The 11,739-nt window shown below is 36.0% G+C and overlaps 2 protein-coding genes across 2 annotated transcripts; one reads left to right on the forward strand and one right to left on the reverse strand.

The window, feature by feature from the left end:
• Nucleotides 1–4,564, forward strand: LOC120331671 (uncharacterized). Its single transcript, XM_039398794.2, has 5 exons — nucleotides 1–174; nucleotides 519–692; nucleotides 2,001–2,105; nucleotides 2,481–2,564; nucleotides 3,097–4,564. Exons 1-5 carry the CDS (start codon nucleotides 78–80, stop codon nucleotides 3,159–3,161), a joined length of 525 nt encoding a protein of 174 aa, XP_039254728.2. The 5' UTR covers nucleotides 1–77; the 3' UTR covers nucleotides 3,162–4,564.
• A 298-nt stretch (nucleotides 4,565–4,862) lies between these two features.
• Nucleotides 4,863–11,739, reverse strand: LOC120330853 (ATP-binding cassette sub-family C member 5-like). Its single transcript, XM_039397814.2, has 2 exons — nucleotides 11,533–11,739; nucleotides 4,863–10,880 (listed from the first exon to the last, which is right to left on the reverse strand). The coding sequence occupies exons 1-2, from the start codon at nucleotides 11,718–11,720 to the stop codon at nucleotides 6,959–6,961; spliced, it is 4,110 nt and encodes a 1,369-aa protein (XP_039253748.2). The 5' UTR covers nucleotides 11,721–11,739; the 3' UTR covers nucleotides 4,863–6,958.

Here is an 11,739-nt window from a genome sequence, read left to right on the forward strand (position 1 = left end):
TATATATATATATAGCGCTATAATGAGCGTGCCATTGCTGTACAGTTGTATCATTTCGTCAACGAACTTCTGATAGAATGATGACTCCGATTGCAATTTTTTACATTTTCGTGATTGCGTGGATTACCAGCGCCAGTACACTTCCAGTTCAAGGAGGGGACTGCAACGATCAAAGTAATCTTATTTTGCATATAATTTAGAATAGATCAAGCTGAATTAATGATTTTGTGTACTATTATCATTTTCTTTTGCACGGTGCCGGATAAATCTTTATATAGGAAATGGGAATGTAAAAATTTATTAGTGTTTAGGTTAAATAATTTCAAGTGTCTGAAACCTATTTGGTCCACGCTAAACCTAGATATTAGAACAACATTTCTTGTCGTAATTTGAAGATATATTCGACAATGGTTCGGTTTTTAATGTTTAAATTTTGATTGAAACATTTGTTTTCTTGCAGTAGATTTGGTTCGGTTTTTAATGTTTAAATTTTGATTGAAACATTTGTTTTCTTGCAGTAGGTCTTGCTGTAGATTTGCGAACAAGTTTCAAAAACTGGTATGATGCAAAAGACGAGTGTGAAAAAAATGGTACAATACTCATGCCGTTTCCATTGAGCAATGCTTGGAATCAAAGTCACCTTAATTCGGCGACCATGCAGTGCAAGAACTTTACACTTTTTGTCGGAGAGAGTAAGTAAATGGAATATAAAGCAGAGCGCCTAACTGGATAAAAATAGTTGAAAATACACCAACTGCCTTGAAATATTAATCCAAGCATAAATATGATAAATAGAATTAAAAAAAAATTAAAGAAATTATACCACCCCTACCTAGTCTTTCTTTTCGGGATCATCGTGGTGTTTTATTTATTACAAAAAAAACATAAGAGAGAAACAATATTTGGATTCAAATAGGGTTTAAATCAGATCATTATATCCACGTCTGTACGGCTTGCAATAAACTGGACACAAAATGTCTCACTTATCTCGTGAAATCGGCTCTTTCGCACCTCAGCAGTCACCATTTACATATCGTCACGCTAATAACCGAATTGCGTAAGTCATTTTTGGCGATTTTGAGTTTTTATTAAAATAAGTATTTATGTAAGGCTGCGCACCTGTCTGTTAACTCAGATTTTATTTTAGGAATTCCGAAACCTATAAAAATGGCGATTTAGTATGACATGCACATTTGTGCAATTGTTTCGTCATAATGATTTATCATGGTTACCGCAGGACTATTGTGACGTCACAAAGGCAAAATAATCTCGGTTAAGTATTTTCCAGTTTTTGCATCTCGGATTCTAGCTTAGCGCGTATTAATTTGAATTTATACTACAGTATAGGAAGACGTGCACTTGTGATATTCACTGTCCGAGTCCAATTCACCTTGGTTGGCTTTTATATTGGGTGCATTGCTGTTATATTCTTTATATTTATTCTCATTCTCATTTCGGTGGGTGTGCAGAACATGTTATATTGATGAAACATATATTTTTAAACATAAAAAATAATGCAATTGAAACTGATTAGCTATTTTGGGGATTAGACATTGTAGATACTGAGAATTACATTCGTTTTTGGAATGTTTAGTTTTCAGGACTGGTGCATATAGTAAAGTTGCAAAATTGCGTATGTCCCCAAGTCATAGACACATTTCTGCCTAAGTCACAGTGCGCCATTATGACGTCACTTAACTGCGTCATACAAATTAACTTAAATCCGGCTACGATCAAAAAATTGAACCATGGCAAATTATTGACTCTCAATTGCATAACAATATCATTAGGAAGTTTTTTACGTTTTTCTCAAAACTGCTAAAAATGACTTACGCAATTCGGTTATTAGCGTGACGATATGTGGTGTTGTCTAGTTTCCTTATTTGCTAGTTGTTTTGTGGACTTGATCTTATACTTATCATCTACACACGTATATATTTCACTGTAATGGCATTACCTATTCTCGACATCCTATTCTCATTCATATGTTATGCTTTAAGGAAACGGGTCGGAGTGCCTGACAATACGGAGAGATACAAGTGATAAATACATTAAAGAATGGGTCAGCTGTTACAATGAAGAATACTTTCTTTGCATTGTGAACGGTGAGTTTTAGAATTAATTTATATATATATATATATCTATAACTATTGTGTCAGGTGTTACGGTGAAACATACTTTCTCTACATTGCGAGCGGTGATTTTACAGGTAATTTTCAGTATATAACAGGCAATATTCTTTTAGTCTATAACCGCACAATGACTGCTCGATTAAAAAAATAGGTTTACCCTTAAATAGATTTACTAGAATGCATTTACTAGAATTTAAATTTAATCTTGGATACTTTGCGCAAGTAATAAAGACGACGTAACGTTTTAAATTTGTATAATGACTCATCTGGGACTAATGTTTATTCACTTGATTGGTTTATTATCATACAAAAATGAGGTGGGGTTTCATTATTGAAATTTGCTTGCAGAAGCATCACCCAATATCACAGATACAACAACTGATTCAGCAGTTACGTCTACCACTACTGAATCGACTACATCGGCGACAAAGGGTAAAAACTTTTATCGACAAAATTAGAAATTTCTCTTTTCTGAATTTGTTTGGTAACAATACAATCGCAGATAATACGATTATGAATGCTATTTATCCTGAACTGAATTTGAACACTTCTGGATTCATAGTGACCACGCTCTCAAAATATCAAAAAAGTACGTTTGTTACTGGAGAGAATGTTTCCGGATATTTTTAGGTACTCCCGAAGTATGTGAACCAAGATGGCGGACACCGGAACGTAGTATGTGTATACCAGGTTAGGGTTAGGCCATAATTTCAGGTACAAATACTACGGGAGTCACTTAGCTAGTCCACGAAATCCTAATAGAACTAAAATAAGAAGAATTGGAATAAAAGTATGGCCAAATCTAACCTGGTACACATACTATGTTCCGGTGTCCGCCATCTTGGTTCACATACTTCGGGATCAGCTTTTTTTACATCATTCCAAACATATAGATAGAACACCACGACAATCGTAATAAAATAATTTAAAGGAAGACTACTTACGTTACAACTTTGTTTTAAAGGATCTCAGTCGGGACTAGGGTTGTTAATCCAACCAGCCTTACTTTACCTATTGCTGAAATGGTGAAGACGCGACTGATGTAAATGACAGTAAGGAGAAAATCAAGCTGCTCACAAGCTCACAGAAGAACAAAGCGTGCAACCTCTTTTTGAATTGCTAGTTTCAGAAGACGATCACGTTCTATTTCCCCAGTTATCACATAAGCGTTTTGGGATCGGTTAGGGCAGCGACAACTAATTCTAATAATAAAGAAAACCTGTCAGATGAAGCCGGGATCACAATTTTGGAAACATATACATCCCATTCGGATTAATAGAAATATTTGATGATGATACTTCGAATGGCAGATGGAATTCAAAGTTGGAAAAGTTCGTGAAGTGGCGCAGACGAAATATGTCGTTTTCACTGAAAAATACCAAGTGGGAGAAACTAAAAATAATAAAATAACCAGGATTATATCAGCACCTTATTTCTTCTGAACTTTCTTGCCCTCGATGTGACATGAAATTGAAATATTATATTCAACAAAATATGATCATCGAATAACAGCTAGTGATTGCCTATATATATTAAAATGTAATGCTAAAATGCCAAGTATTTATTTCAGTGCTATTTTGTATTTTCACATATTGAGGGCGCAATGACCTAGATCTTCCAACATTGTCGTATATTTTGTTACCGAAAGTGTTAAAACTCCAGGATTGGGAACCTGGCAGGATAGACCATTATTGACACATGCCAGGACAGGCTATGACGCACCATACCGATCCACGTTTTTCTTCCCTGTCTTGAGCATGAATCTTTATGAGATGTATGATTGTAATCATTTTTTAGATATTTACTGAATATCGATTTCGAAGCCGAAGTTGTATTTTAGCTTCGTGTAAATCGTGCAATATTTCCGTGTTTCCCGTCATTGCTACATTTTAGCAAACGTTCTTATGATAAAAGTGAGTCAGCCAGGCTTTGCTCTTGAGGAAAGTAGACATTTCTTCCATGTTTATAATAATGCCTGTGTATGACATACCTGGTACCCATATTCTAACGAATCAAAATTTTATATATTATTATTTTTTAAGATATTGCACTTTTATTTGCCTTTTTTTACAATAAACGCTCACCGTCTGTAGAACTACGATTTATATTGTGTTTATGATTTGTAAAGTCCAAGATGATATTTTCGGTTATGCGGATGATTTTTAATAACCGTACCAGGAACATTATGTATTGAATTTTGGGTACTTCCGAAGTATGTGAACCAAGATGGCGGACACCGGAACGTAGTATGTGTACCAGGTTAGGCCATAATTCCAGGTACAAATACTACGGAAGTCACTTGGAACTCGTAATAAAACTAAAATAAGGAAAATTGTAATAAAATTATGGCCTAACCTTAACTTGGTACACATAATACGTTCCGGTGTCAGCCATCTTGATATTTTGTCTGTTTGCCATGTACAATTGTCCCTGAATCGATTTAATTTAAATATATATGTATATTAATGGTTAATTTAGACTTGTGGGCTGTGCAAAAGATGTAGCACGTCAGATTTGCGCGGATTTCGCTATTTGAGAACATGGATAAATAATACTTTGAGAAAACTAATTAACAGTGACGTAATCTGCTGATAACACAAATAAAACTTTAGGTCGAGCGAACGCAAACGTTGAACCCCAAGTAAACCAAAATCGAGGGCTATTACTGAGCTATTTTTTCACTGTCTTCATACAACTTTAGATCATTAAAGCTACATAAGACAGGACAAGTTTACATTGAAACTATGTAATTCGTACCGTGAAATGGCAAGAGAAATAGATCAAAGTACTGCAAATGCAATATACAAATGGTTAAGCAATATGAGAATGCATTAAGTATTTCGCATTATTAATATTTAAAAACGAAACTTAGTTTAAATGTACCGCTTAGAGACAACTGATGTAGTGTGATTCATAAGTAATTATCCTTTAGTCTAATTCAGGATAGGGATAGTATTTGTATTTATATATACCCCGGGGAGAGGAAAGTCGATAAGACGGCCTGTTTATATGGGGCGCCACGGTCTCTTGTCCGGTTACCAGTCCATGTCGGGTGTGGGGATGGTTAACCAGTTATTTGTTTCAGGTTAAAAATAAGAATTCATATTCAAAATCAATTCCAAATGCAGCAATTTTTTTTCATAAAAGATAGAATAACAATTATTTGAGGGTAAAATCACCGTCACCATTCTATTTAATTATCATAAAATAAAAAGCATTAAATATGTTAGAGTGCAATATAAAACATGCGTGAGTATGTAATATTAGTTAAAAGATCTCATTGCCACGCTAATATCCAAAAAAAGTACAATGTAGCAAGAAACAATACTAAAAAATGGACTACTTGTTAAATTATTTCTTATACTATTCATTTGAAGCTGGTTATTCTGGCAGTGCATGGCATGAACAAATACGAAATAAAATGAGGTATAATATATACGGACGTTACATTGTTTTACTCCCGCAAGACATGATACTCAACACTGGATTCCCGTTCTCAACATGTCAATTTTTACATGCAAATCTCACAAAATTTTTGAGGAGGATATGACTCTGGTGGGCCCGACCCTCTCGTGGATCGCGAAAGAGCAATGGGGTTGCGGTAAAATCCTTTTCGACGCTAACTTATGTTAAAACAAAATATCAATCGAATTTGAAAGATTTGGAATTCGTCACGAGACTCAGCATTACGAAACAGGGCCAAGATTCGATCTTTTGTGCGAGAATATGTAAGCACTTCGGTCTTATTAAAGGTATTGTCAATTTTATAATTTTTTTTTTAATATTTTTTGCATTATAAAACTTTAATTTATTTTTATTTCAGTTTCTAAGGGTTGCGAAAAAATTTGGCCGTGACAAGTTGGTCGTGATGAAAAAAGTTTGAAGAACACGCTAATACATGATTTCAACCTGGGTAAAACCCATCTGCTTTTTATTAGAATAGCGGATTGACAGAGACGATGGATAAACGCTTACACTCAATTTGAAACAAACGTACATTCAAATTTTCAAGCGCCTTCGCCATAGGCATACCATCAGATTTCAGATTAAACAATTCAAGTTCCCAATCATGCCTCCAAGGAATAATACCATGTTACGGGAAACAAAATAAATAAGAAGTGGCAAGTATAAGCAACATAGAATGATGACTAATGATATATAGTTCAAAACACATTTCATTTTATAACATAGCGAATAAAAACCCCGATGTGCATATCAAAAAATAATTGAAAATAAGAGGAAGCAATATCATGTGTGAAATATATTTTAGCATTTACTATTGTGCAATAAGCCTAAGTAGTAATTAATGAGGAGCAAATCTTTTCAATCCTATCGTAAGGACCACACAACTGGAACGACATAGGAAGAATTTAACTTACATTAAACAAGAGAGCGATGCTCAAATATATGGACACGAAGGCCAAAACAAATTAGTACAAATATTTTACAGTACCGGTAATCTAGCAACCAGATCACTGAGGTGTGATCACGAAACCACGGCACGTAATTTTTTATTATGATGACGTCATCACACAAAACTTCGAAGTAAAAACGAATCCCATAGAACCCACAGATATTTTTGAAATAAATAAAAGTGATGGCCTTCCAGCGACAGCAACAAGTTTAACCATTGAAAATTTCAAAGCAATTGGTCGAGTAGTTGAAAAAAACAACGATTTGTTTAACAACAACAACATAATAACAAAACGATCCACAGGGCCACGAGACATTTTTATATTGGTTTCAAGCATTGTTTGGTGTTTTATAGATATTTACTTATAACACGAAAATAAAAATTCCATTGGTTTCATTTTCTGCAAACGTTTTTATCCCATAGTTGAAGAAAGTAATTTCGACAGGGCGGAATCTGGATTTTTTGACAAGACATCAGGAGTATCGAACTCTTCGACCGTGCCTTGGTCCAACACCATAATACGATCGCAAGTCATTACTGTATGCAGTCTATGTGCAATAGTAATTAACGTACAATCTGAAAAATATTCGTTTACAGTATCCTGCACAAGTCTATCTGTTCTTGCGTCGATTGACGCGGTGGCTTCATCTAAAATAAGCACCTTATTGCGCCTTAATAATGCTCTCGTAAGGCACATTAATTGTCTTTCACCAACGGAAAAATTACCGCCGTTTTCGCTTACTGGGGCTTCTAGTTTCATAGGCAGGGATAATATAGTTTCTTTGAGATGTGTCCGTTCTAAAGCAAGCCAGATTTCTTCTTCCGAATATTGATCAAACGGGTCGACATTGTATTTGACTGTACCCGTGAATAAAACTGGTTCTTGTGGAATGATTGCAATTTTTGATCGCAATTGGGATAATGATAATTCTGCTATATTGACACCATCAATTTCAATGCTGCCTCCACACAGTTCAACAAGTCTAAATAACACAACCCCCAAAGATGATTTTCCAGATCCCGTGCGTCCAACAACTCCGATTTTTTCGCAAGTATTTATAGTGAATGATATATCCTGTAGAACGAGAGGCAGTCCGTCTCTGTACCGCATTTTCACGTTGTTGAATCGAACAGAACCAAACTCAGGCCATTTTGGATCTAGATCAGCCTTACCGGCAGATTTTGGCTCCTGTGGAACAGTGGTTATGTAGTGAACGATTCGTTCAGCGCAAACAAAGTTAGCTTCTGCTTCTACTGACGTTCGTGCCGTGAATTGAAAGATCAGTGACAGCATAAGTGTCGAAGTAATTGCTAGACCGGCATATGCTGCCTGAATCGCACCATTAGTGAGAACTATAAGCAGAGAACTGAGAACGACTAGTGATATAGCCATAAAATCGAGTCTGGTGACTAGCCATCGATTAATAGCAACGTAGAGAAAATATGGGATCGAATTTGTGTCCAAAAGTTCTTGAAACCGAACGAGAAAATCTTTTGTTCGATTGTAAGCTCGAATTGTGTGGATACCAGTAATTGAAGTGGTGATGTGGGATATCCATGGCGAACGTGTTATATTATCCTGACGTTTCATCTCTGTAACAGCTCTTTTAAAGATGAAAAATGCAGCCAAAAATACGGGGACATAGATCACCATAGAAGCAAGGAAGTACGGAAACACATACGCGATAAAAATAAGACAAGAAAGAATTAGAACCCAAAATGACAGAACTAAATCCACCAACATCGGAATTATAGTATCCAACATATCTTGATCCTTTTGAAATCGATTCAGTATTCGTCCAGTCGGTGTTGTATCAAAAAATTCCATGGTACTGTGCATTATTTTGTCAAATAACATATTATGTAGTCCATGAGATGCACGTAAACTCAATGTGGCGAAGACATAAGCTTTTAACATCATGGAAAATACAGAAGCAGCAATAGTGTATCCAAAAACAGACAGATAAAAGTACAATTTTGGGTTATCAATTACTCTATCTTCAACAAAGGGCAGGGGCGATACCGTAGTTTGACTTGGTGTTAGACTAGTTGAAACAGTAAAATCAAACGTAGAGTTAAAACCCGACGAAAAATTTGCTTCCCTTGGTAGCCCCGTAAAATTGTTGACAATAACTTCGATTGTTGAAACATTGCGACCAGATCCTTGTTTTAGCCAATATGACATCCACGCCGATGAAAATTGCTGACAACCAATGAACAAAATAAAAGTGAAAAAGTTAAAAATAGTTACGAACCAACCTCCAGCGGCTTTAATGTACATTCTATAGGCTTCGGCGCTTATAGCTCCCTTCGCTTTTTCCTCTATGGTCATGAGTCGACCACGTTTCATTTTTTCTGCATGGCTGTAAATTTCATCATCAACGGAAGGCAATAGTTTCTCTTTTATTGTATTTTTCGGTTTCTCTTGCTGATCGCCTTCTTTTTCTTTTGACCACATTTTATAAAGTTGGTAATATTCGTCTCCGTCATTCAAAAGTTCGTCGTGAGTTCCTTGTTCCCAAATGCGACCATCTTTCATCAGAACTACTTTATCACAGTATGGTAAATACTCAAGTCGATGTGTCACTAGCACTATTGTTTTTCCCATATTTTTCAAAAGTTTCACAATTGCATTTTCAAATAAAGCTTTCCCGACATGGGCATCAACCGCGCTGAGGGGATCGTCTAAAAGATATATGTCTTTATCCATATAAATCGCTCTTGCAATATTAATCCTTTGTTTTTGGCCGCCGCTCATATTGACCCCGCGTTCACCGACCTCAGTGAAATCTCCACTTTGTAATATGTCAAAGTCTGGCAACAAACAACACGCCTTTACTATTCTATCATATTTCTCAGTATCATATTGTAATCCGAAAGTTATGTTATCACGAATCGTATCGTTCATTATCCACGCTTGTTGAGCGCAGTAAGCAATCGATCCGCTTACAGCTACGGATCCATCATCTAATTGAAGATAACCGAGCATGCTAGATACAAGAGAACTTTTTCCACTTCCAACACGGCCACAAACACCGATTAACGACCCTTTGGCTATTTCCATGGTAATGTTGCTGAGGCACGAAGATGACTGTGTCGATGTGGACAATCCATTTTTAGTCAATCCACTCTTTTCAACATCAATGCTATTTGAAACGTCGTCAGATTTTTCAACACTATTTCCGCCATCCGCGTTCGAACTCTCCGTAGGCCACGATAGAGTTGCTTGATTCAGTACAATAGGAACGTCTGGTGATTTTATTTCTTTCGTCAAATAATCGATGAATTCTCTTCGATTTAATACTTTTTGAGCTCTGTCAATCGCCACCCCTGCTTCTGCGACATTCTTCATAGCCACAGGTATGACCTTCAAACTGAACGACATGAGATGAAACATTGAAAAGCAAGTAAAAGCCTCGGAACTTGTGATGTTCTGACCCAGTAATATCGCTAAGACTATTGTTACTATCGTGGCCACGTAAGGTGTTAGTCCGGCCAACCCCATATTAAAACTTTGAAGAAACATTGCACGATGAAGATACTTCCATTCGTTATTTCGTATATGATGAACAACTTTAGTGAAAGATTCCTCCCATGCATACATTTTAATAAGTTTAATGGAAGAGAGAATTTCATTGATTGATTTTACTCTCTGGTCTGTAAATTTGACAGCTTTTTGTCTTAAAAGATTCAAAACTTTCATCAGACCAATTTGAAGCAGTAAAATTAGAATAAAAATACCGCAACCACTCAATGCAATTGGTCCAACTAAAAAACAAACGTAAGTGGTGCCAACCACGAACATAATAGGACCAGTTAACAGCAAATGTCCAACATTAATAGCGTCAAATACGCGGTCACCATCGCTAGAGCATAAATTCACAATTTCTCCAACGCTCGAGGATTCTGTTGGTGGTACTTGGAGTATTTTTTGAAAAACTGCCATTGTTAATGCGGCCCGAGTGCGGGCTCCAGATCTCATGCTTACAGCAAATGACATGGAGAAGCAAATCAATCTTATCACTTCAGCTATCAGCATCCCAACGACTAGTAATATCCCGGCTTTCAAGTCTGAGTTTGAGGTTTCAACATATTGCAGCAAATACCTAACGACGATTCCATTACTTGCAAACTGTGCAAGAACAAAAAATAATATGCATATTGTAGAAACGGCCAGTCTTGTACGTATAAAACGGAAAATAACCCGTTTCAAAGATGCCAAGTCCCCTCTATTTTTTATCTCCTCAGACCATAATCGAACGAACCTCTGGCAGTTGGTTTCGGCAGCGTCATACTTTGGAACTTTCCACAGGCTTTCAATTGGAACTGGAGACCTAAATACATATAGTATTAAATCACAGCCGATAGTAGATAAGAATTCATACCCGCTTAGTCGGAGTATACTATTAGACTCTCAGATATCAGCGATGTATAATTGAATTGCATTTAATGCTTTAAAAAAATCATTTGCAAGTTTCCGAAAATGATCGCCAGTGGATCATACAGGCAGAAAATGCATAAATAATGCATCAAAAAAAAAAAAAATTGAGCTCGAAAAAATATAAAAAGGAGCTGAAATATAATGTTTTTATGAATTTCCAGCAAAATTTTTTATTTCATGTCACACTCGTCGATTATCCTGCCACTTCAGAGTTTTCCTTGGGTACTCACTTGTGCAAACATGTTCCAAATTATTCAGGAAGTTTTTAATTTCACAGGGTTATGTTAGAACCGTGGCTGTATAACAATAATTTCAAACTGAAATATTTCGATAAGGCGGTTATCGCCGTACTGCAGTCTGTAATATACAAATTCCAGAAAATTTATCTCTTGTTATTTGTTACGGCACGGTGGTATGCATGCCCAAATGCTTCCGACTAAACTAGACATATCATTCACATATATATTTATATTACATCAGCGACTACCACAAAAATAAACTATTGGAATAGGGATTGAATATTAAACAACTTAGTAAATGCTCACCTGTATAACTTCCATACTAAGCCGGTTACCCACGAATAAAACACAGTGGAAAAGAATCCAGCATTATCAATGGGATGTCCGATTGCTTTCTTACTCCGATAAGGCAACAATGCTTTTGCAGAATTTCTGTATTTTCCACCTCTGCGAAATTCCACATTAGGTTTGTTGTCTTTTTTATTACCTCCCATGACAGATTTTTTTTTATAA

The sequence above is a fragment of the Styela clava genome, chromosome 6, assembly GCF_964204865.1.
Source record: "Styela clava chromosome 6, kaStyClav1.hap1.2, whole genome shotgun sequence".
NCBI lineage: Eukaryota > Metazoa > Chordata > Ascidiacea > Stolidobranchia > Styelidae > Styela > Styela clava.

Excerpts from the sequence above, each read along its gene's own strand:
- LOC120331671 (XM_039398794.2), top strand. The coding sequence starts at position 78 with ATGATGACTCCGATTGCAATTTTTTACATTTTCGTGATTGCGTGGATT. Across the intron at positions 175-518 it reads AGGGGACTGCAACGATCAAA|TAGGTCTTGCTGTAGATTTG; the intron begins GTAATCTTATTT and ends GTTTTCTTGCAG. Across the intron at positions 693-2,000 it reads TACACTTTTTGTCGGAGAGA|GAAACGGGTCGGAGTGCCTG; the intron begins GTAAGTAAATGG and ends TTATGCTTTAAG.
- LOC120330853 (XM_039397814.2), bottom strand. The coding sequence starts at position 11,720 with ATGGGAGGTAATAAAAAAGACAACAAACCTAATGTGGAATTTCGCAGA. Across the intron at positions 10,881-11,532 it reads TTAGTATGGAAGTTATACAG|GTCTCCAGTTCCAATTGAAA; the intron begins GTGAGCATTTAC and ends ATATGTATTTAG.